The sequence below is a fragment of the Salvelinus namaycush genome, chromosome 37, assembly GCF_016432855.1.
Source record: "Salvelinus namaycush isolate Seneca chromosome 37, SaNama_1.0, whole genome shotgun sequence".
Taxonomy (NCBI): domain Eukaryota; kingdom Metazoa; phylum Chordata; class Actinopteri; order Salmoniformes; family Salmonidae; genus Salvelinus; species Salvelinus namaycush.
In genome coordinates this window covers 19,943,602-19,969,577 of record NC_052343.1, presented here as the reverse complement: position 1 = coordinate 19,969,577, position 25,976 = coordinate 19,943,602, and the positions used below count along the sequence as shown (strand labels likewise).

At 42.5% G+C, this 25,976-nt stretch overlaps 2 protein-coding genes across 2 annotated transcripts; one reads left to right on the top strand and one right to left on the bottom strand.

Moving 5' to 3' along the window:
- Positions 1-4,813: 4,813 nt before the first annotated feature.
- Positions 4,814-8,270, bottom strand: LOC120031335 (myoneurin-like). Its single transcript, XM_038977041.1, has 2 exons — positions 7,983-8,270; positions 4,814-6,695 (listed from the first exon to the last, which is right to left on the bottom strand). Exons 1-2 carry the CDS (start codon positions 8,233-8,235, stop codon positions 5,776-5,778), a joined length of 1,173 nt encoding a protein of 390 aa, XP_038832969.1. The 5' UTR covers positions 8,236-8,270; the 3' UTR covers positions 4,814-5,775.
- A 6,749-nt stretch (positions 8,271-15,019) lies between these two features.
- On the top strand, positions 15,020-24,322 carry LOC120031318 (RWD domain-containing protein 1-like). The gene is made up of 6 exons (XM_038977025.1): positions 15,020-15,200; positions 15,640-15,705; positions 15,903-16,033; positions 21,057-21,339; positions 23,260-23,322; positions 23,442-24,322. The coding sequence occupies exons 1-6, from the start codon at positions 15,128-15,130 to the stop codon at positions 23,552-23,554; spliced, it is 729 nt and encodes a 242-aa protein (XP_038832953.1). The 5' UTR covers positions 15,020-15,127; the 3' UTR covers positions 23,555-24,322.
- Positions 24,323-25,976: the final 1,654 nt, after the last annotated feature.

The window sequence follows — 25,976 nt, the reverse complement described above, 5'->3', positions numbered from 1 at the left end:
TTCAAATGGGACAACTCGGTGGATTCTCTGACTTTAGTACAGACATGGAAGCTTGGTCCAACTTCTGTCTGTGTTCTCTTTGACTTGAGTGGAGGTTCTTCACTCTCCATCCGATCAACACTTTCACCACTCTCACTCTGAGTTTCAGACCAGTCTGAATTGACTGCAGATGGGGGCTGAGAGTCACTGTTACTGACATTTTCTGTTTTAATCTGTTCAATTTGCATTGTGGTGCTGGGTAGCTCATCCCTGTCTGTGTTTTCTTCACGTTGGGTTAAAATTTGGTAAACATGTGAGGACTGACTTGGGTTCTGATTACAGTCACCTTTTACTCTGGCAGTAGATATGAAGGCTTCTGTATCAGCAGAATCATCAGTATAATCAGTATCATAATCCATCGCTTGAAGCTGCTCTCGTCTCTGACTGATGACCCATAGTTCCTCCTGTTCCTCTTTAATCTGGGAAGGGTCCTCCTGCCCCAGACCGGGACTACACTCCTGCTGCTCAGGAGAAACCTCTTCAGAGATGGAGAGAGTGAGCTGCTGGAGGTCTGTGGGGAAAAAGAGCATGATATATTTAGCTAGTACATTCTAATGCTGAGATGCTGGCTTACAAGAAATGTGTTCTAGCCAGATGTAACTTTTGAGCTACACAGTAACCACATTTCCAGACAGTTTTATGCAAGTCATATCATATATATAACACGATAGCTGTGATGGAAACTGGAAGTTTCGGTACAGTTGTATAAATGCCTACAGATAATTTGTTCGTTCGACAGTGTGATATTTTTGTGTCGATAAAATAAGTGATGCGAGAAAAGGCGATGCAAACACTTTAATGCGCAAATATTGATATAATAAACATCCCATCTATGTAAATTTGGAGTCAAGAGATTATATGGTGTATGGTCGTCTATGACTCGTGAAACCATGCAGTTTATTAGGTGGTGGCCATTCTCTCACCCTTTACTCAACATCTCCTTCACCAGGGAGATTGCAGGTAAAATGTTTTAATTAAAGGTGTAACTGTGCTGTTATTGTGAAGTGGAAACGTCTAGGAGCAACAACAGCTCAGTGGTAGGCCACACAAGCTCACTGAACGGAACCCCAGAATGCTGAAGCGCGTAGCGCGTAAAAATCGACTGTCCTCGGTTGCAACTCACTACCAAGTTCCATACTGCCTCTGGAAGCAATGTCAGCACAAGAACTGTTCATCGGGAGCTTCATGAAATGGGTTTCCATGGCCGAGCAGTTGCACACAAGCCTAAGATCACCATGCACAATGCCAAGCATCGGATGGAGTGGTGTAAAGCTCACTGTCATTGGACTCTGGAGCAGTGGAAACGCGTTCTCTGGAGTGATGAATCATGCTTCACCATCTGGCAGTCCGACGGAAGAATCTGGGTTTGGCGGATGCCAGGAGAATGCTACCTGCCCGAATGCAGTGCCAACTGTAAAGTTTGATGGATGTTGAATAATAGTCTGGGGCTGTTTTTCATGGTTTGGGCCCCTTAGTTCCAGTGAAGGGAAGTCTTAACACTACAGCGTACAATGACATTCTAGATGACACTGTGCTTCCAACTTTGTGGCAAAGTTTCAGCATGACAATGCCCCGTGCACTAAGCGAGGTCCATACAGAAAAGGTTTGTCGGGATTGACGTGGAAGAACCTGACTGGCCTGCACAGAACCCTGACCTTAACTCCATCGAACACGTTTGGGATGAATTTGAACGCCGACTGCGAGCCAGGTCTAATCGCCCAACATCAGTGCCCAACCTCACTAATAATCTTGTGGCTGAATGGAAGCAAGTCCCTGCAGCAATGTTCCAACATCTAGTGGAAAGCCTTCCCAGAAGAGTGGATGCTGATGGATCAGCAAAGGGGGGACCAAGTCCAAATGAATGCCCATGATTTTGGAATGAGATGTTCAGCAAGTGGGTGTCCACATATACTTTTGGCTATAAAGTTACATCTTTAATAAATTGTTTTATATAAAAGTAGTACTGTAACTGCAAATATGTTATTCTCCCCCTGATGTACACACAAGAGATACATCGTCACGGTATGCCCAAAGCAAGGAGTACCGACTCTCCTGGCCACCCCTAGTTTGCCTGTGGGAATGAAGTCCTACTCCACTGTGTCCTGGATCGTCGATGTCCCCTCCAAGCTGGAAGCCCACCTCATGTTCGACAACATCAGCCAGCCCAAGTGCAGCAACCGCCACACGGGCATCAGGTAAAACCAGAAGAGGATGGGGTACCCCTCTGAGACGTCCTCTCTAGGTTTTTTCATTCTAGGGAGTTTTTCTTGGCCACTGTGGTCCTGCTTCTTCCTTGCTTGGTCTTGGGGTCCAGGCCGGATTACTGTAAAGCACTTTATGACAAGTGCTGTAAATAAATGAATGTGATTTGATCAGGGTGCAGATCCTGGGCTCCCTGGAGGAGATGTACAGCCGGCGGGAGGACGAGGAGGCAGGCAGGAAGATCACTGTCTCAGAGAGCTTCTACCTCAACATGTCCAACTGTATGCCTGAGAGAGGAGACTTCAGCGTGCTCACACAGATCACACTGCACAAGGACAAGAGTGAGTTACCGACCGTGTGGAGCATTCATCATGATAAGCAGTGTTGTTCTATCTCCTCTCACTCCCTTCTTCCTCTGGCCCTTTCCATAGGTTGTTTGTTTAAAGTGAATTTGAAATTGCAGTGAAAATTGAACGCTCCATGTTTCTCAGCATTTCTCTATACCATTCTGATATTTTGTTCATTCTGGTCTTACTACACTGAGTATACCAAACATTAGGAACACCATCCCAATATTGAGTTGCACCACCCCATTTTGCCCTCAGAACAAACTGAATTCATTGGAGCTTGGACTCGCTCATTAGGTAGGATTAGGCAGCTGCCTATGGCGACAGATTGACGAGGGTGGCATTTTCTGAGGTAAACTGACCATTTTATGAGCTAAACTGACCAAACAATGACAATTTTTCTCAACCAGTGGCATATGCGATTTTTAGGTGAGCGTTGATGCCACCCTGTGATAAGCAGTGCCCACTTTGCTTGTCCATTCCCAGTGAGTTTCTCCAGGGTTCTTTTGGAGACGCATCGCTGTGGCTCTGCATCATCATTCCGTCAAAAAAATGATCTGACATGAGTCATGTAGCAGATATAGGATATGGTAGAAAGAGTATGTGGCCTTTTCTGTAGCCTACAGACTGGAGAGAAAATGTATGATAATGTAATGTGACGGACACTTTTTACATCATGCAGGTATCTCCCATCAAATAGCCTAACCTAAATGGCTCTCAATCAACTACAAAAATGCACTGTAATGTTAATTAACAACATATCCTAAAAACAGGACAGGTCAAAGTTAAATGGACAATATGAAATGGACAGTCACAACTGTTTTCCAGGAGTTTCAACCCATTGTCGTGATCAGTGGTTTCAAGTTTGTATCCCTCCATTTTTGACAAGTTGATCATAGCGAAAAAGTACTTTTGCATTTCACGCTGATATTCAGAGCTTGCATAGCCAAATTGATTAGTCACAGGAATCCGTACTAATAAAGCCAATGCAACGGCCTGTTTTACAAACAGTGGGCCTAGTACATGGATGGGAATTCATCAAATTCCATTGGGGGCCACATGGTAGGCTACACCCCAGTAAGCACGAGCCGCCGTCTTTTGGAAGTCTTTTTTTTGGTCCTGTCGTCCTTTTTTGTGTTTTACAAACGGTAGGCTTACCACAGATGGGCATTCATAGAATTCAATTTCAGGCAACACCTCAGTGAGCATGGAAGCACGGACCAGCGCCTTTTGGGTGTCATTTTTTGTTGCAGTCTTAAAAAATATATTTTTTCACTTACTGGGAGTATTCTAGTTTTGCGGCAGCAACATTTTTTGGTCTCGCCTAGGGCGTGTGGTGGAATTATTCTAATCAAAGGAGAGACTTTTAGATTTCTTCAAACCAATTTAACTTTATTATTTAATTAGTGCAGTAATGGAGTTGGTCAGTAACCACCCTGGAGGTGATCCCTGAGAACTCAACCAGCGGGACTAAGCCACAGCATTTCATAGCAAAGTCCATCCACCTGGATGTTTATGACAAATCACAGATGAGAGAATTTATACAAAGGTACATTGTGCTCTCATGCAACAGACATCACGATTACATCGCAACAGGTTTCTGTCTCAAGGTTGTTTACTGCTTGTTTATACAGAAATACTAATGTAACATAGACACCAGGTCATTCCCTCAAATGATTAAGTTCAGTGTTCATCTGCCATATGGGAGAGAAAAAGGAGATTGGGTCTCCCTGGCACCGACAGACAGGCACACAGACACTAATCATGGAATGGAATGTCTTATTACCAAGCCATCGTAAATCTACTGTCAGCGTTAAAATCTCAGCGGCTCCTCTCAGACTCAAGGGTTCTAAGAACACTATTCTGTTGCCTATTAGATATAACAGACAGTCTGAATGTACTAATATAGGGATACATTCTAATATAAAAGTAATGTGATTAAGATGTTGTAATTCTACGACAGGCGGCAAGGACCGGCCCTGGTTGAGTCAAGTTGGCTGGATGTCCTTTGGGTGGTGGACCATTCTTGACAAACAGGGAAATTGTTGAGCGTGAAAACCCCAAGCAGCGTTGCAGTTCTTGACACAAACCGATGTGCCTGGCACCTACTACCATACCATGTTCTTGCCCAAGGCTTAAAAATCCTTCTTTAACCTGTCTTGCCCCCTTCATCTATACTGATTGAAGTGGATTTAACAAGTGACATCAATAAGGGATCATAGCTGTCACCTGGATTCACCTGGTCAGTCTGTCATGGAGCGTTCCTAATGTTTTGTATAATAAGTGTTATCAGCCTCCGGATTTGAAACATTATTATGTGAGTGGGTTGATAATGGGATATCAGTGAATACTGACCTGTGTGTGTGTTCCTGTTCCTAAGACCTGCTTCTGACCACCATTCTGAGTGCGGTGGCAGCTCTGCTGGTTCACATGGTGGTTGTGTTGGCTGTGGTTTGTGTGGTGATCAAGTAAGTGAGCTACCTTTTCTCTAGCCATTCATGATAAATGTTGGGATGGTTTCTCAGACAGATTCATCTCCAAGAAAAAGAAGTAGCAGGAGCGTATTCCAAAACAACCACAAGTGCTCTTGCAGAGAAATGTTAATGCAAAAGCAAAAATTATAACCACAACTAGGGGCTAAGGACACCCTGATGAAGGCCTAAACCAATACACGTTGGTGTATTTTAATGTTTTAGCCCACATTGAAGGCTTTTTAACTTTCAAAGTGTCTGGACTTAGATTTTTTTATGCCACTTAGCACATATTTGTGGATATAATTTTTCCTTTTAAAATAGAGATTAATATCAATTGAAAGTGCTTTTTAGTCCAGGATTAGGCTTAATCTTTGTCTGAGAAACCAGCCTTTTGAGTACATATGGTAACTATGCATTAGAAGGTACACTCTCCTTTCAATAGTTTATTTGATATAAAAAAAGACATTTCCGTATACACAGACTGCATTGGGCCTCACTCAGGCTTCCTTTACTAGGATATGGAACTGGAGCATTTTATCAGAGTGATTTCTTCAGCAAAAACTGCTGTCGTGTTTTAATGAAGTTTGATTACGACAATATAGGCTACTTCTCCCTCACGTTCACATTGTTTTTACAATTTCAAAATAAAAAAAGACTGCTTGTAAAGGCTCAGGCTGCAGGTCATAGGCCCAGGTCAGGGCAGTCTTCAATTTTCAATACTGATCAAGAGTCCTGGTGTGAGTGCTCATATGCAATGTCAGACCCTGGCGAGTATCGAAACGTTCCTTACACCCAAGACAGCGATACAGTTTCAGTTTGTGATTTCTCATATGCTCTTCCAGCAAAACCTCCTCATCCTCTGTGAAACGTATACCACAGATGTAACAAGAAAGTGATCCTGTACTTGCAACATGAAAATGTAGATGTTCTTTCAAACTTTCTACAGACTCAAAGGTTCTTCCGCAGATACCACACCGAGATAGCTGTCTATGTCTATGGGCATGAATCACTAGAGACGTCATCGTGATAAAAGGTTTTGCACATATTCTACAATGACGAACAGCATTACTGGAGATAGGGGATTTCAAATGGGACAACTCGGTGGATTCTCTGACTTTAGTACAGACATGGAAGCTTGGTCCAACTTCTGTCTGTGTTCTCTTTGACTTGAGTGGAGGTTCTTCACTCTCCATCCGATCAACACTTTCACCACTCTCACTCTGAGTTTCAGACCAGTCTGAATTGACTGCAGATGGGGGCTGAGAGTCACTGTTACTGACATTTTCTGTTTTAATCTGTTCAATTTGCATTGTGGTGCTGGGTAGCTCATCCCTGTCTGTGTTTTCTTCACGTTGGGTTAAAATTTGGTAAACATGTGAGGACTGACTTGGGTTCTGATTACAGTCACCTTTTACTCTGGCAGTAGATATGAAGGCTTCTGTATCAGCAGAATCATCAGTATAATCAGTATCATAATCCATCGCTTGAAGCTGCTCTCGTCTCTGACTGATGACCCATAGTTCCTCCTGTTCCTCTTTAATCTGGGAAGGGTCCTCCTGCCCCAGACCGGGACTACACTCCTGCTGCTCAGGAGAAACCTCTTCAGAGATGGAGAGAGTGAGCTGCTGGAGGTCTGTGGGGAAAAAGAGCATGATATATTTAGCTAGTACATTCTAATGCTGAGATGCTGGCTTACAAGAAATGTGTTCTAGCCAGATGTAACTTTTGAGCTACACAGTAACCACATTTCCAGACAGTTTTATGCAAGTCATATCATATATATAACACGATAGCTGTGATGGAAACTGGAAGTTTCGGTACAGTTGTATAAATGCCTACAGATAATTTGTTCGTTCGACAGTGTGATATTTTTGTGTCGATAAAATAAGTGATGCGAGAAAAGGCGATGCAAACACTTTAATGCGCAAATATTGATATAATAAACATCCCATCTATGTAAATTTGGAGTCAAGAGATTATATGGTGTATGGTCGTCTATGACTCGTGAAACCATGCAGTTTATTAGGCAACAGATGAAATAAATTATGAATTTCACAGGGTGGTGTATAATATCGAAGATCTTATTCTGATGACGGATGCTTGACAAATAAAAATATTCTCACTATTTTTCATAATAATCTCATGTAGACTATATGAGCTGTTGGCTAGAACACACGTGCCAAGACCAAAGTAGGCACATTTGCTATTTAACATGACAATGTTTGTGACGAAACTATTGGTAGAGTTGAAAATGTGATGGAAACATATAGAACTTTTGATTTGTATTCGGTACATGAAACCTTAAACTAAAAAGTAGTGTAACGACCCTGGGTTTATAAGCGCGGAAATCGACTCTGCCGCTTGAGCATGCTTTTGCGGCACAGTCGATAGCGCGCCGGACCTCGGGCTAGGAGGTCGAGGGTTCGAGACCTGCTCCCTGCCAGTTTCATTACATTGGTGTCGGAAGTGATCGGACCTCGCATCCACGACAGTGCGTGTGCTTGGCCGGTGAGCGCGTTCCTGTAAGACGTAAAGTCGCAAGCTAGCGCGAGGACGCGCTCTTTGAAAGGAGGGAGTAGTGTAACGACCCTGGGTTTATAAGCGCGGAAATCGACTCTGCCGCTTGAGCATGCTTTTGCGGCACAGTCGATAGCGCGCCGGACCTCGGGCTAGGAGGTCGAGGGTTCGAGACCTGCTCCCTGCTGTTTCATTACAGTGCACTACGTCGCCACAAACTCCGTTTGGTGGAAACGCTACTGGTGGGGAAAAATCGATTTTTCTTCATGCGGATTTTTGAATGAAAAACGCATGAAAATCTGTCTCCAATTTAATTAAATTTTTGCTAATTTAAATGACCAACATGCATTAGGTATCTGTAAAAAATGATGGTTGTTACGGGCTTAACTAATAAGTAACATACCTTCTAGTCTCTGTAACTTTATTTCTGGTTTAAGAACGACATCCAGCAGCCTCTGTAGCCGGGCGTTCTCTTCTTCCGAACGGGACATTTTTTCCTGGTACTCTGCTACCGTTCGGTCTTTCTCCTCTTTTGAACGGCATAATTCTTGCTGGTACTCTGCTATTGTTGCTTCAACTGCCCCGAATAGCTCGTCGACAGCCGCTTTTAATCGCCTGTTAAGCAACATTCTCAATGATTTTATGTTAGGCAACATTTTTGTTAGTTATCTAGCTGAGTAGCTGCTAGCAAGTGTTGTTTTTCCTGTTCCACGCGCTCTTTTTCGAAACACATGTTTACACTATCACCACCTGCTGGAGTGGAGTGCAACAGTGACGGTGGAGTGTTGTGGAGATACATTTTTTTATTTTATTTCACCTTTATTTAACCAGGTAGGCCAGTTGAGAACAAGTTATCATTTACAACTGCGACCTGGCCACGGTAAAGCAAAGCAGTGCGACACAAACAACAACACAGAGTTACACATGGAATAAACAAACATACAGTCAATAACACAATAGAAAAGTATATATACAGTGTGTGCAAATGAGGTAAGATAAGGGAGGTAAGGCAACAAATAGGCCATAGTGGTGTAATAATTACAATTTAGCAATTAAACACTGGAGTGAGAGATACTGGGGTGCAAAGGAGCAAAACAAATAAATAACAGTATGGGGATGAGGGAGTTGGATGGGTTATTTACAGATAGGCTATGTACAGGTGCAGTGATCTGTGAGCTGCTCTGACAGCTGGTGCTTAAAGTTAGAGAGGGAGATATGAGTCTCTAGCTTCAGTGATTTTTGCAATTCGTTCCAGTCATTGGCAGCAGAGAACTCGAAGGAAAGGCGGTCAAAATAGGAATTGGCATACATAGGGACTTTATATCATTATGGGACTTAATAAGTGTGACTATTTAAGACAACATAATTTTCTCTCTTTACAGTAGCCTACTTTGCGTGTGATAATGTGTTTTGATCTCCCTCCTGTTGAGTAGGAAGAAGAAGAGACAGCTGTCTCACCAAGTGTCCATCTACAACCCCAACGGGACCAGCTTCCTGCCAGAGCACAACGGGAGGTTCCCCAAATCACGAAAAGACAACGAGTCCCATATCTATGCCTCGATCGAGGACACACTTGTATACAGCCATCTCCTGCGAGACGGGGCAGAGATGGGTGTCTATGGAGACCAGGCTGTGGATGTGTACCAGAGCTTTACTGGGCCCACAGAGACAGAGCCCCTCTCTCTGGGGACAGTCACTGAACGTCCAGAGGTGGGCATCTACCAGCCTTTTGTGCCCCCATCCCATATTGCCCCACCCGTCCCCAATGGACCCTTAAGTCAAGCCCAGCAGCCTATGGTGGACAACGAGCTGCATGGCTCCAGAAACAATGGTGACACACATGCACAGTCTTAACCTAACAATATGAACACAGAGCTTGCTCCAATGGTGGAGCCTGAGGCTCATGACTGAAAGGGAGAGAACTGTACGTTGGGGGTATATGCCAAGCACAGTACCATAGCCCTTCTATTCATATTTTATCAAATTTCCTGGCATGTACAGTACCAGTCAAAAGTTTGGACACACCTACTCAATCAAGGCTTTTTCTTTATTTTTACTATTTTCTGCATTGTAGAATAATAGTGAAGACATCTAAACTATGAAATAACACATATGGAATCATGTAGTAACAAAAAGTATTAAATACATTTTAGATTGTAGATTCTTCAAAGCTACCTTTTGCCTTGATGACAGCTTTGCACAATCTTGGCATTCTCTCAACCAGCTTCATGAGGTAGTCACCTGGAATGCATATCAATTAACAGGTGTGCCTTATTAAAAGTTAATTTGTGGAATTAATTTGATTCTTAATGCATTTGAGCCAATCAGTTGTGTTGTGACAAAGTAGGGGTGGTATACAGAAGATAGCCCTATTTGGTAAAAGACCAAGTCCATATTATGTCAAGAACAGCTCAAATAAGCAAAGAGAAACTACAGTCCATCATTACTTTAAGACATGAAGGTATGTCAATCTGGAAAATTTCAAGAACTTTGAAAGTTTCTTCAAGTGCAGTCACAAAAACCAACAAGCACTATGATGAAACTGGCTCTCATGAGCACTGCAACAGGAAAGGAAGACCCAGAGTTACCTCTGCTGCAGAGGATAAGTTCATCAGCCTCAGAAATCAGTAATTAACTGAACCTCATATTGAAGTCCAAATAAATAAAGTTCAAGGAACAGACACATCACAACATCAACTGTTCAGAGACTGTGCGAATCAGGCCTTCATGGTCGAATTGCTGCAAAGAAACCACTACTAAAGGACACCAATAATAAGAAGAGACTTGCTTGGGCCAAGAAACAAGAGCAATGGACATTAGATAAGTGGAAATCTGTCCTTTGATCTGATGAGTCCAAATTTGAGATTTTTGGTTCCAACCGCCGTGTCTTTGTGAGACGCAGAGTAGGTGAACGGATGATCTCTGCATGTGTGGTTCCCACCATGAAGCATGGAGGAGGAGGTGTGATGGTTGGGGGTGTTTTGCTGTTGACACTGTCAGTCATTTATTTAAAATTCAAGGCACCCTTAACCAGCATGGCTACCACAGCATTCTGAAGCGATACTCCATCCCATCTGGTTTGCGCTTAGTGAGACTACCATTTGTTTTCCAACAGGACAATGACACAAAACACACCTCCAGGCAATGTAAGGGCTATTTGACCAGGAAGGAGAGTGATGGAGTGCTGCATCAGATGACCTGGCCTCCACAATCACCCGACCTCAACCCAATTGAGATGGTTTGGGATGAGTTGGACTGCAGAGTGAAGGAAAACCAGCCAACAAGTGCTCAGCATTGGTGGGAACTCCTTCAAGATTGTTGGAAAAGGATTCCAGGTGAAGCTGGTTGAGAGAATGCCAAGAGTGTGCAAAGCTGTCATCAAGGCAAAGGGTGGCAAAATCTACTTTGATTTGTTTAACCCTTTTTTGGGTACTACATGATTCCATATGTGTTATTTCATAGTTTGTAGAAAATAGTAAAAATGAAGAAAAACCCTTGAATGAGTAGGTGTGCCCAAACGTTTGACTGGTACTGTATGCAATTCACTGGAATATCTGAGAATCTATTGTCTGTCAAAGAAGCCCACATTGTTTGATACAGTTGATAATGTCATGTGTTTTGGCTGTGGGCACCTTTGCACTGCATAGTGAAAGCGTAACTTTTTATTTGAGCAACACCCATGCTAAGTTTTTATGTCCCAAATGTTTGCTTTCAATTTATTTGAAGGGTATGTACAGAATGTAGATTTGTTTCACTGGATGTTGTAATTTAGAAAAATGTAGTTTGAACAGTAAGGACCAGTTTCATTGATGTAGAAAAACCTAGTCTTGGACTAAAAAGCACTTAGTTTCAGTTGATTGCTCAGTCCTTTTTTAAGGAATAGGTTTAATCTGGGTCCTGGAAACCGACCCTCAACTTTTAAATATTCTTACTTTTGAATGATTGATAATGGAGATGAACATACTTTGTGTATTTGTATATTTAATTCAGTTTACAGTGAATGTGTAGGAAGATAATGTAAAGGTAAAAATTGATTGTCATAAATCAACAAAAAAATCACACACACTCAAATCCTCGTTTATTCGTCATATGCACAGGATACAGGATAAACGGTGAAATGAAATGCTTACTTGCGAGCTTCCTCAACATTGCAGAAATAATAAAATGAGTGGTAAAACTAGAGCACTCCAAAATACTATGTCAGTAGTTAAAAAAATAAGTAAAAAAATATATACTGTGAATATATTTCAGTGTACTGTTATATTTAAATATTTTTTTTAACCTTTATTTAAAAAAGGCACGTCAGTTAAGAACAAATTCTTATTTACAGTGATGACCTAGGAATAGTGGGTTAACTGCCTTGTTGAGGGGCAGAAAGACAGATGTTTACTTTGTCAGCTCGGGGATTCGATCTAGCAACTTTTCAGTTACTGGCCCAACACTCTAACCTCTAGGCTACCTGCCGCCCCTACAATTAGTAAGTAAATAGTGACTAGTTAGGAGCAAGGTAGAGCGGTAAATAATAAATAGGTGTGCGTGTTGTGTGTGTGAGAGGGAGAGAGAAGTGGGAATGCAGAGATTCTGTGCAAATAGTCTTAAGGTGTAGGTGGACGGCAGCCAGGGGTTAGCTGTTCAACAGACTTATGGCCAAGAGGTAGAAACGGTCTCTGATGCTCTTGTATCGCATGCCAGGCGGTAAGGGAGTAAACAGTCCATGTCTGGGGTAGCTGAAGTCTCTGGAAATCTTCCGGGCTTTCCTCAGACACCGCTTGGAGTAAATTTCTTGTAGGGCTAGGAGCTCGCCACCAGTTATGGACTGGGCAGTTTTCACCACCCTCTGTAGATCCACGGTCGAGGGCGGTGCAGCTGCCGTAGCAGGCAGTGATGCAGTCAGTCATGATGCTCTCGATGCAGCTCCAAGGTCCGCTAGAGGGCACTATTATTATCCTGACGTCAAGTAATAGCGGCCTCTAGCGGACCTTGGGGCTGCTCTCGATGGTGCATCTCTCACACACACATATACACACACACACACACACACACACACACACACACACACACACACACACACACACACACACACACACACACACACACACACACACACACACACACACACACACACACACACTTTCACAATGGGCTTTTCTAATTTGGGTAAAAGTCCACCCTCTTTCCTCCATCCACTCTCCTCTGTGACCCGGAAACAGATAAGTGGTTGAGTGGTCGAGGAGAGTGCCAATTCATTAGTAAGCAAATGGAAGAGTGTCCTCCTCTTCTGGATAGCCACCTTTCATCGGAGGTTAGTCATGTGTATTCTATCTGTAGTCCTTCGCGGAAGAGTTTTGAATTCTGCCACAACCCCTTTGAATCAGCTATTGTTTTCTCGAAGGACAAAAGCATGTAAACATTTAAAAACAACATGCTGCTTATCCTTTTATCTTTAAAATGGCTTGCACAGCTAGCTAAATTTGTTTTTATCACTTTACACATTTATTTTACGATTCCACCCCTGTAAACGCAATTTGCCTGATGACATGCAGTGGAGAAGGACTGTCTCATTTCAAACAAGCACATTTCCGTTCACGTTCCCTCCCCTTGCCTCCTCTCCTCGATTACCTTTGACCTTTTTTAAACGGAGGGGACAGAGGACCAGTGGTATAGAGGTGGTATACTCAAATTCTGTCCCAAATTTCCCAAATTATAAATCCCATATTGGTCTTTCACAGAGGCCAATCCAAGCAATTAGGCTGTCAACTGAATCAGAAATTCACAGGTTTCTGACAAAAGTCATATTTTTGTAATAGAAAAAGCACAAAATTGGATGTTCTAAGTCCATAACAATGCTTAAACCACATCATGAGACCAGTTTTAAGGCTTGGGAAAAATCGAATCATTTTTTATTTCTGAGTGTAGTTACCCTTTAATTCAAGTGTGCAGGCACCTAGCACTGTTTGGCTAGCTTGTTTTTGTAGCAAAACAAATGGCCACTGGATTTATGCAAATAATCATGATATCATTCTGCCAGGTAGGCATTGGCTAATTTGTAGCTAGTTTTTGGGAAAGCCTTTCCATCTACCAGAAGACGGCTAGGCCTATCATTAGCATCGCTATATTTTTCCTGTTCCTTAATTGTTTGAAACCTGGACATTTTACTTCATATTATGAAGCAGGTCTTACCTTTCTTCAAAGTAGCCTATAGCCAAAATCCCACCATAGAAACATGGAGGCAATCATTTTATAAAGACTTCCTTATATGTCTAGCAGCCAAAGGCATTATCCTAGTCATATTAGAAACCCATCCCATGATAGATGCTGCATCTTTAGATCTCCCCTCTTTCTAAATATCTAATGGATATTTTCATCTCTGTCCATGTGCGCATTGCTGAAAGGTGTTTTCCTGCAAATTGTATTTAGGAACATTTGCGTGTAGGCCTTACTGCTGTGTGCACATTGCTGCGCCTAAAATATGAAGAAATAATAGTTTATCAACATTATAAGCTAAACATTCTGATCTGTTCCATCAGCTTTATTAATTGATACGGCGTATCCCTCCATTACTTTGTATACCCAATGCCCACTGAAAAATAAGTGTGTATATGGTAATACAGCGTATACCCTCCACTACACCACTGCAGAGGATGAAGGAGAGAGGATGCAGGACTTGAGCAAACCAATTGCAAAAAGGCCAATGACTACAGTATGAAGGAAAAGGCCAATGTCGATGGCCCTTTAAGAATTTACTAGACTAAAAAATATATTGAAGAAAAGTATAAAATATTTCATACATGATACCGAACGAATAATACTAATGAGTAGATAATAGCCTAAGAGTTTGACCGGAAAATGTATCCATATCTAATAGATATAATTGCATAATTAGTCATTCGATTAGTAAACTTTGGCAAACCAACCTTCTGCGATTCAGAGTGAGAACTAAAAAGGATTGCCGATGTAGTCGATCAACAGTTGGCCCACAGACAGATATTTCAGTGCATGCATAAATGTGAAGCATCCGGTTGGCGTTTCCACTCACTACCAAATGTAGTAGTGAGAGAAAGCCCACTGGCGCGCAGTGGGAGAAGATGGAACGAGATGTATTTTGGCCGACATTCTGCAAATGTTCTCATCAATTAAACATTTGATCTCAATGGAGTTTTCTGTTCCCAAAACTAGAATATGTTATGAACATAACTGATTAAGTATTGTAGACTTCGCCCTTTGTTTGACAAAATCACGCTGTTTAGGAGTGCAAAGGCGAATTGAGGTATTGCACACGCGCACTTCACAGGGTAGGCGTTCCCTAACGGAAATATGCAAAAATATATTAGAACGGGCCAATAGGATTTCGCTAGCGCGTGCTTGGCTCTGCCCACCTCCTTGCTTGTTCTGCCCACTACGACTCATTTGTTCCCATTGGAAACGACAAGCTGTGGTCTATCTCGGTTTTATAAACATCTTTGGTGGGCCCTTCTGCTTCGAGCACGCACACGTCTGTGCCCAGTTGGATAACTTTGCTAGCTCATTGATGGACCATAGTAGAAGAAAATGACAGATTACGCCGAGGAGCAGCGAAACGAGCTGGAAGCTATAGAGTCAATTTACCCGGACTCGTTTACAGGTGAGTTTTCTGCGAGTCTGTCTCGGTTGGTTTCCAGGCTGGAGAACGCTAGCTAGCTAACTCAGGTTAGCATTGTGGTGCCAATTTAGCTGGCTAGCTAGTTAGCAAGCCAACAACCCTCAACATCTAGGAGAAATTGTCTTAGCTAACGATCACATAATGAAACGCCCTCGATCACCACATACTCAAAGTTAGTCAGTGCCACTGCACTGTTAGCTAGCTAAACAAACTCAACTGCGCTGACAGTGTCACACATCTTACCATTCAGGCTCTCCAGTAGGTGAGTTGATCATAGTTAACATCTTCCACTTTTCAATAGTGAAATGATTTTAGAGCAACGGGATCCACTTTCTGTTCGAACTGTTTGCGTTTCATTCATTTGCATAACAATGATGTGACTGCTGTGCTGACTTTAATATTTGTTTTGGCCCTCCTGTAGTGCTATCAGAGGTGCCCACCAGCTTCACCATCACTGTGACATCAGACGCAGGGGAAAATGATGAAAGTAAGCAGTAACCTAACCTATCACTCTCTTGCCCGAGTCTTGTGTAGATCTGTTGGGCTATACTAGCCTGGTCCCATATGACATGACAAGTCAGTCGAGTTGGCTAATTAAAGCATTTACGGATCTGGGACCTGGCTAGGGTTTTATTACATTATTGTTTGTTTATTTGTTAACCTAATGCCTCTGTGTTATTGTAGCGATTGAAGTGACGCTACAGTTCACCTATGTGGAGAAGTATCCAGATGAGGTGCCACTGTGGGAGATCTACTCCCAGGAGAACCTGGAGGATTCAGACGCAGAGGGCATCCTCACCTTACTGCGGCAGCAGGTCTGTTACACGCATGTGCACACACACTCACTCATAGGGCTGTTACGGTGACCGTATTACCGCAACACCGAGTCATGATGGCAGTCAAATTCCATGTGACTGTTTAGTCACTGTAATTAGGCTTTTCCAAGCTATGATGCTGCTCATGGTCATTAGTAGCCTATCAAACTTGCTAACTGCCTGGTACTCTGCACTCTATTGTCCCTCAGTCACTCTGACATCAATGCAAATGTAATCGGAAATCAAATCAAACACTTCATGAGACCCCATGAGCTCATGTTGCGCCACATTTCTATAGGCTATGCATTTGCATGAGAAAACAGAGTGATGGCCTCTTAAATAGAGGATCCCATCAACTTTCTATAGGCTAGGACTACTATATTTATTTCTCAACCTTCCTAATATTAAGCACATTGCTTCTCTTTAAAACAGGAGTATAGCCTACCTGGGTGGCATAAAAATGAACCACGGGAAAAGCGTCCTCCATTCGCTATTTAAATGCATAGATGACATATATTTTTTTCCCGCTGCCCCTGTTTCGAGATAGGTGCATAATTCCAAATCAAAACAAATTTCACATATGTAAACACTAGATTAAATCAAGAACAGTGTGATGGGTGACAATATTAGCCTATCACTTGTGAATGATATTATCACTTGTGAATGATATTATCACTTGTGAATGATGTGGTAAGATGGGTGATGTTTTACATGCCTGTAACCAATTGTGCTATTTTATTTGTATTTGTTTATTTATTTTTGTTCTTATTTTGTACATAATGTTGCTGCTACTGTCTCTTATGACCGAAAAATAACTTCTGGACATCAGAACTGGGATTACTCACCATGAACTGGAAAAAGCTTTTTCCTTAAGGAGTCCGACGAGAAAGATATACTACTCTCCCGGAACAGATCCAGATCCCAGACATTTGTGTGAAGAAAAGACAGAGGAATAGAGGACGCAGATCGAGCTGCCTTTTGAGAATCTGTAGGCAAGCGAGTAAACTCCCACTGCCATCAATTGTACTTGCTGACATGCAATCATTGGAAAATAAAATTAATAACTTACGATTATCCTTGACATTAAGAACTGTAATATCATATGTTTCACTGATTCGTGGCTGAACGACGACACGGATAATATAGAGCTGGAGGGATTTTCAATGCACTGGCAGAACAGAGAAGCTACGTCTGGTAAGACGAGGGGTGGGTGTCTTTTTGTCAATAACAGCTGGTGCGCGATGTCTAATATTAAAGAAGTCTCGAGGTATTGCTCGCCTGAGGTAGTAGTGTGGTTTACAGCTTATCATAAGGTACTCTATCTACCAAGAGTTCTCATCTATATTTTTCAAAGCCGTCTATTTACACCACAGACCGATGCTGGCACTAAGACCACACTTAACCAACTCTATAAGGCCATAAGCAAACAAGAAAATGCTCATCCAGAAGCGGTGCTCCTAGTGGCCCGTGACTTCAATGCAGGCAAACCTAAATCAGTTTTACCAAATTTTTACCAGCATGTCACATGTGCAAGCAGAGGGAAAAAAAAACTCTAGACCACCTTTACTCCACACACAGAGATGCATACAAAGCTCTCCCCAGCCCTCCATTTGGCAAATCTGACCATAATTCTATCCTCCTCATTCCTGCTTACAAGCAAAAACTAAAGCAGGAAGTACCAGTGACTCACTCAATATGGAAGTGGTTAGATGACGCGGATGCAACGCTACAGGACAGTTTTGCTAGCACAGACTTGAATATGTTCTGGGATTCATCCAATGGCATTGAGGAGTATACCACCTCAGTCATCGGCTTCATCAATAAGTGCATCGACGATGTCGTGCCCATAGTGACCGTACGTACAACTCCCAACCAAAAGCCATGGATTACAGGCAACATCCGCAACGAGCTAAAAGCTAGAGCTGCCGCTTTCAAGAAGAGGGACACTAATTTGGACGCTTATAAGAAATCGCGCTATGCCCTCAGACGAACCATCAAACAAGCAAAGCGTCAATACAGGATTAAGATTGAATCCTATTACACCGGCTCTGACGCTCGTTGTATGTGGCAGGGCTTGAAAACTACAAAAGGAAACCCAGATGCGAGCCTACCAGATGAGTTAAATGCCTTTTTATGCTCACTTCGAGGCAAGCAACACTGAAGCATGCACGAGAGCACCAGCTGTTCTAGATGACTGTGATAACGCTCTCGGTAGCCGACGTGAGCAAGACCTTTAAACAGGTCAACATTCACAAAGCCGCGGGGCCGGATGGATTACCAGGACATGTACTCAAAGCATGCACGGACCAACTGGCAAGTGTCTTCACTGACATTTTAAACCTCTCCCTGACCTAGTCTGTAATACCTACATGTTTCAAGCAGACCACCATAGTCCCTGTGCCCAAGGAAGCGAAGGTAACCTGGTTAAATTATTACCGCCCCTTAGCACTCACATGTGTAGCCATGAAAGGCTGGTCATGGCTCACATCAACAGCATCCTCCCGGATACCCTAGACCCACTCCAATTCACATACCGCCCCAACAGATGATGCAATCACACTCCACACGGCCCTTTCCCACCTGGACAAAAGGAACACCTATGTGAGAATTCTATTCTTTGACTACAGCTCAGCGTTCAACACCATAGTTCCTAAGCTAAGGACCCAGGGACCAAACACCTCCCTCTGCAACTGGATCCTGGACTTCCTGACGGGCCGCCCCCAGGTGGTAAAGGTAGGTAACAACACGTCTGCCACACTGATCCTCAACACTGGGGCCCCTCAAGAGTGTGTACTTAGTCCCCTCCTGTACTCCCTGTTCACCCACGACTGCGTGGCCAATGACGACTCCAACACCACCATTAAGTTTGCTGACGACACAACAGTGGTAGGCCTGATCACCGACAACGATGAGACAGTCTATAGGGAGGAGGTCAAAGAACTGGCCGTGTGGTGCCAGGACAACAACCTCTCCCTCAATGTGAATAAGACAAAAGAGCTGATCGTGGACACAGGAGAAGGCGGGCTAAATAGGCCTCCATTAATGTCAACGGGGCTATAGTTGAGCGGGTCGAGAGTTTCAAGTTCCTTGGTATCCACATCACCAACGATCTATCATGGTCCAAATACACCAAGACAGTTGAAGAGGGAACAACAAAACCTTTTCCCTCTCAGGAGACTGAAAAGATTTGGCATGGGTCCCCAAATCCTCAAAAGGTTCTACAGCTGCACCGTCGAGAGCATCCTGACCGGTTGCATCACTGCCTGGTATGGCAACTGCTCGGCATCTGACCATGAGGCGCTACAGAGGGTAGTGCGTACGGCCCAGTACATCACTGGGGCCAAGATTCCTGCAATCCAGGACCTCTATAATAGGCTGTGTCAGAGGAAAGCCCATCAAATTGTCAGAGACTCCAGTCACCCAAGTCATAGACTGCAAGAGGTACTGGAGCGACAAGTCTAGGACCAAAAGGCTCCTTAACTTCTTAAAATGAAGCACATTTATCTGCTTTACAATGGGTGTAGACCCTAACTGGCATACATACAACGCATGAGTTTCAGTTTTGGGGAAGATAATTTTCACCATAAAAAATGCACCTTTTATAATAAAAGCATTACATGCATGATTGCATTTGTGTTCACTTTTGGGAGTTTTTTTCCTGCTAATGGAACATTTGCTGTGTGCATTGCTGCGCTTATGTGGAGAAATAGCCTTTTTAAGCTAAACGTTCTCATTTGTTGCGTTAGGCTCATTGCTTAAAACCGTTTTTTTTATGCTAGTGGTTGTATTAATTTGGGCTCTATTGCATCCCACAACTGTCCCGGACTATGTTTGGAATATATATTTCTCGCACAGAATAGGTCAACTTTGTACTATGGGGGATAGTAGATTGACATAGGCTAGTGCTTTTGCTGTTTGTTAGGCCTACTCATCTTGTTGGCTGACAAAGTAAATGTGGACAGTTCTTCCAATATCTTCAATATGCTTCTCGGAATTCGATAAGGATGCGCGCAGTTGCGTCCCAGATGTGTCTGTCTTCACTTGTAGCGAAGAGGTGCTTCGGCACGCAGCAGGTAAAAGGGAATTATAATTATTATATGCAGCCCAAGGGTATAACAGCCACTGGCCACAAAAGGCATGGATTTCTTTAGGGGCATTATGGCCACACGGGATGCAGCTGGGAAATTTGAGGCATTATCAAGTGCTTGTCAAATTGTGAAAGAGACTGAAGTGTGTACAGCCTACGCAAAAAACAAAGTGGAGCTCATGCCTTTCATGCGACCTTTTTCAAATCATCATTAGTCGTGTCATGCAGCCTTAGAATGTATTAAAAAAACTAAACATATAGCCAACATTTGTATCACAACTAGTTACATAAATAACTCTAAATTAAGCATATAGGAGTACCTGTTTCTTTTGTTAAACGCCCATCACAGAATAGTCGCATGTGCGCGCTCCCTCAAATCATTTGGAGAAAATATCCTGTTTTTATTGAGCTTTGTTCAATTGTATTCTTCATACTATAAAATAATGCCACGGAATTCTTAGCAAATGCTAAATAAACTAGTGTAGCCCACAGCCATATGGCATAGCCAGATCAGGGCCTACATAAGGACAATGCAGAGTATGCTATTCTGTTCTTCTGAAATAGACTACATTTTCTTCATATCATGTTTCTTTAGACCTGTCTAAAATTAATGGATTTATTGTGATGGTGAAGGCTATAATAAATGGATTTATTATACTTTTTAAAATGTAGATGTTCCGAAGGTTTGCATCAGTAGATTGTAGGCTATGTGTGGAAGACAGGAGATGCTAAATGTGTTAATTAACAGTCAATTCCCGTGAGTGAGACCGGCAGTTATTTGCTTTACAATCACGGGCTGACAGCCCTACTTACTCTCACACAGTCTGTCTGTTCCACCATCCTCGCCTTACTGCGGCTCTGTCCGTCTGTCTCTCTCGGCCTGTCTTCAGCCTTACTCTGCAATGAGAGGGCTTACATCTGTTTTTATTTTTCTAGGCTGAGGAAAACCTTGGAATGGTGATGATATTCACCCTAGTTACAGCAGTTCAGGACAAACTGAACGAATTAGTCGACGAGATAAAAAACAGAAGAGAGGAAGAGAAGAGGCGAAAAGAGGAGGCGGCAGAGGAGGCTGAGAAGGTGCTCTTCCAAGGAACAGTGGTCACCATCGAGAATTTCCTGTCATGGAAAGCCAAGTTTGAGCTGGAGATGGCTGAGTTGAGGAGGAAACGGCAGAAAGAGGAGGAGCAGCAGCAGGCTGGAAAGATTAAACTCACAGGTAAGTGTATACCCCCCCAAACCCCTCTTCATCCCCAACCAAGAGCCATCTGGATTAGGGTTGAATAGTGGGAACCTGGTTACTAAAACATACTGGGATTTACAGCCCAAAACCACTCCCTTTTCCTAGGATAAATAACTGCGAGACCCTGGTACATTATATTAAATTATTTATATGAACAGCTTGGTGTGAAATGGAACTTTTAAGTGATATGCGAAGTCTAAATCTGGCTTCTCTATGGCCTCTGTATGATAACTCATCAGTGCTCAGGGTGGGGACAGACAACCCATCTCCGTATGGAGCGCAGTTCACAATGCATGTAGTAGACCAATCATCTCATGGTAACTTTTCTTCTAGTGATAGGTAGGCCTTCATTTGCTGCAGCATAGTCTATGCTACAGTAATATAAAGATCTAATTTACCCATCAACATCTGGCTTTCAGGGGTCACCCTATTTTTTTAAATATTTTTTTCAGCTGCTGTTTTAAAACAGCCTATCACTTGAATATCATTGCTTTAAATCAGTGCACTCTCTCGCAGTCTTTCTCTCGCTCTCTACATGAACTCCATTCAAATTGCATCCAAAATAGATAATCCTGTTCTAGATGTACTAGCCTACCTTTTTCTGGTCATAAATTCAATGCAGTATTAGCCTTATATTTAGCTAATTAATGATGGGGTATACATAATAATCTTCTAATTTATAGCCTCTTGTCTCTTGCGCAATAAGCATGCGTCGGTCCGCCCCTGGCCCCTCCTTTCCCATGCAGGAAAAGCTAGACTAGAATAGCTTGCTGGACATGATTTTTCATAGCATTTCTTATACCAATAGACTATTTGAAGAGGGACGCAAGCTCTAGTTTGCTGAAAGTTGAATACAGCAGCCAATAAAACTCACGGGTAGTTTGAAATAAGTCAATGTGTGATGCCAGTAGAATATAGCAGTTATTTGTTCAGACCCATAACCATTCAATCTTCGTTAAGAGAAGTGAAAGCCTTCTGCATCTAATTCTAGTCCTGTATTGTTCAAGGATGTCTTCAGAATGATGACAACTTATTTAACTGTTGATTCATTCCTTTCTCGCTTTAAACAATAGAGAAAGAGGTAGGTTAACATTTGGGGAAATATTATGAAAAGGTATATATGCGTCAGCCTACTAATTATACAAACAGACCCTATTATATTTCAATCAAATTTGCAACTTTGTAGGCCACGTGCTGCTCATTAAATGTATTTGAATGTATCAGGCTCAGGTAGCATCAGGCTTGAATTTTAAATCAAAGCTCTAAACAAATCCAGACAGGCCTATTTATATGCTTTATGATGTTTTTGAATGGCACTTATGGTTTTGGCGGGAAATACTGGGTTACTGGAAGTAAAGTGATTTATTCTCGCGATGGAACATTTGTAAAATACCAGGAAAATATTCAACCCTAACATGGATGCTACATCTCTGACATCATGTACAGTCAGAACATAAACCCAAGTTTCTGCATTTCTTTTATTTAACCAGAATAAGTCCATTGAGTCTTTTGCCAGGGAGACCTGGCCAAGAAAGCGGAAGCAGTCAATACAACATTACAAAATGTAAAACACGATCTGCCTTACAGGAAACATTTACATTCCTCCTGAACATAGTTAGTTAATCACATGCCTCTAGTGCACAGTAGGAAAAGGTCTAACTTGGTAATGGCCCTGGGGACTTTAAGTAGCAACCACCTTGAAGACCATGTCTGGTAACTGCTAGTGGTGAAGGAGAGCATGCTACAGAGGTAGAGGGAGTTTGCCCAGAAGGACTTTATATAAACACATACCAATGTAGCTGTCGGTGCATGTAAAATGGTGGGCTGGACAAGGTTCAATGGTTGAGCGTCTTGGCATTTGTACATGATTAACACTTTTCTTTTTCTCTCTACCAGGAAAAAAGCTATTTGAGACCGATCACAATCTTGACACATCAGATATACAGTTCCTGGAAGATTGTAAGTATAGCGGAGTGATACAACTGTAGTGTGCATGTCTGATTTAAGAGAAGTATGGTGATTAGCAAGGGGGATCTGTAAAAGGTTGTACAATAACTTTGCTCTTCCCTCCCGTTCAGCTGGAAACAGTGTTGAAGTGGACGAGTCCCTCTTCCAGGACCTTGAGGAACTCGACCTGGATGAAGACGACCCTGACTTTGACCCTCTGGCACTGGGCAGTGATGAGGACTGAACGAGGAAGAAGAGAAGGCAGACGTGTTTTCAAATACTATTTAAAATATTTTGAGCATTTGCCATAGCCTGCCCGGAGTGCCAGATCGGTGGGGATTGCAGTGTTGTGACTATTTTATTGGTTCCATTGCGCCTGGTAAGCACAATCAAGCCCAGAAGAAAGCATTTGAAATTATTTCAAATAGTATTTGAAACCAGGTCCGGTCCCAGATCATCTTTATTGCAGTCACGTTGTGCTGCACAGATTCAGATCCCTCAACGCCTGGAGAAGTATTTAGCATCTCAGGAACGACATCAATGTGATCTAGAATTCTTCTGAGATGCGCAGCACGACTGTAATATTTACAACTTTGAACGCAACCGATACTAACAGGAGGGGATCATCACAGGAAGGGAAGTCACTGTATGTAACCAAGCCCAGAGAAGAAAGACATCCAATAACACCCACATTTATGTTCTAAACATGAACTATAACTCCAGTTGGCTGTAAACACAGAATCACCTCAAGGCATTTATACACCCTGGTCAATGGATTGATTTATACCCTGATGCCATTAAAGATGCACTATGCAGAAATCTCCGCCATTTCCTGGTCGCAAAAATTCTAGTTTGCTTAATTTCAGTTTGTGACAAAGCAAGTATAGTGTAGAGAATCATTGTACCATCTAAACTGCTATGAAATGTCTCTTCCATAAACTGGTGTACAAAACTGAAAGATGCAATAATTAAACTTAAACACGAAGCATAGAAATAGCGCACATAGAACAGATCTACTGCCTCATAGACTTGCTTTCAATGAGAATGAAAGATCTATAATTCGTATTTCTGTGCATTTTGTGTTGAGTACTTTTCTTGTGGATGTGGGGGACTAAGGACTTTACATTGCCATCACGTCATCTAAATAATGTGAAATGGGGAGTAAGTGCTTGCCGGCTTGGAATTCACAAGGCAGTTGTAGAAACCCTGACTGGCCCACAGAGGGCAGCAGCTCATTGTTACGGAACATAACCTTCAAGACACTGTTTGAATTCACCGTTTCCTTATTCAATCAATTTTTTAATATATTTAAATTCTTTAAACTTTGAATACTTCTTTATACACATTCAAAACCGACTGAAACCATGTGGGTACAGCGCATGAGAAGTTACTGTACACTTGCCAAACTATTTTTCCCTCCTTCAAATAGAAAACAATTTCATATTGTTTTTTTGATACATTTTGAATTGATAGCTACTACAGTGAACCAAAATATAAATGCAACAATTTCAAATATTTTACTGAGTTACAGTTCATAAGGAAATCAGTCAATTGAAAAATTCATTAGGCCCTAATCTATTGATTTGCATGACTGGCTATACTGATATGCATCTGTTGGTCACATACCTTCAAAAGGTAAGGGCGTGGAGCAGAAAACCAGTCAGTATCTGGTATGATCACCATTTACCTCATGGAGAGCAACATCTCCTTTGCATAGAGTTGATCAGGCTGTTGATTGTGGCCTTTGGAATGTTGTCCCACTCCTTTTCAATAGCTGTGCAAAGTTGCTGGATATTGGCAGGAACTGGAACACGCTGTCATACGTTGATCCAGAGCTTCCCAAACCTGCTCAATTGGTGACATGTCTGATGAGTATGCAGGCCATGGAAGAACTGGGACATTTTCAGCTTCCAGGAATTGTGAACATCCTTGCAACATGGGGCTGTGCATTATGCTGAAAAATGAGGTGATGGCGGCAGATGAATGGCACGACACAATGGGCCTCAGAATCTCCTCACGGTATCTGCATTCAAATTGCCATCGATAAAATGTAATTGTGTTTGTTGGCCAAAGCGTATGCCTACCCATACCATAACCCCGCCATTGACGTCGGCAAAGCCCACACAACGCCATACACGTTGTCTGCCCGGTACTTTTGAAACTGGGATTAATTTGTGACGAGCATACTTCACCAGTGTGCCAGTGGCCATCAAAGGTGAGCATTTGCACACTGAAGTTGGTTATGACGCCAAACTGCAGTCAGGTCAAGACACTGGTTGGGACAATGAGCACACAGATGAGCTTCCCTGAGACGGTTTCTGACAGTTCGTGCAGAAATTCTTTGGTTGTGTAAACACAGTTTTATCAGCTGTCCGGGTGGCTGGTCTCAGACCATCCCACAGGTGAAGAAGCCAGATGTGGAGGTCCTGGGCTGGCATGGTTACACGTGATCTGCGGTTGTGAGGTCAGTTGGACGTACTGCCAAATTCTCTAAAACGGGGGAGGTGGCTTATGGTAGAGAAATTAACATTCAACACCTCTGGTGGACATTCCTGCAGTCAGCATGCCAATTGCACACCCTCAACTTGAGACCGACCGGTGGATATATAGGAAAAATTCTCAAAAAACAGGGATGTAAACACATCGTGTACAAAATTTTAGAGAAA

Bases quoted from the DNA above. Each gene is read 5' to 3' on its own strand.
- LOC120031318 (XM_038977025.1), top strand. From the start codon at position 15,128: ATGACAGATTACGCCGAGGAGCAGCGAAACGAGCTGGAAGCTATAGAG. The intron at 16,034-21,056 runs GTCTGTTACACG...TTATTTTTCTAG, and splicing joins TCACCTTACTGCGGCAGCAG to GCTGAGGAAAACCTTGGAAT. The intron at 23,323-23,441 runs GTAAGTATAGCG...CCTCCCGTTCAG, and splicing joins TATACAGTTCCTGGAAGATT to CTGGAAACAGTGTTGAAGTG.
- LOC120031335 (XM_038977041.1), bottom strand. From the start codon at position 8,235: ATGTTGCCTAACATAAAATCATTGAGAATGTTGCTTAACAGGCGATTA. The intron at 6,696-7,982 runs GTATGTTACTTA...TTTTCCCCACAG, and splicing joins AAAGTTACAGAGACTAGAAG to ACCTCCAGCAGCTCACTCTC.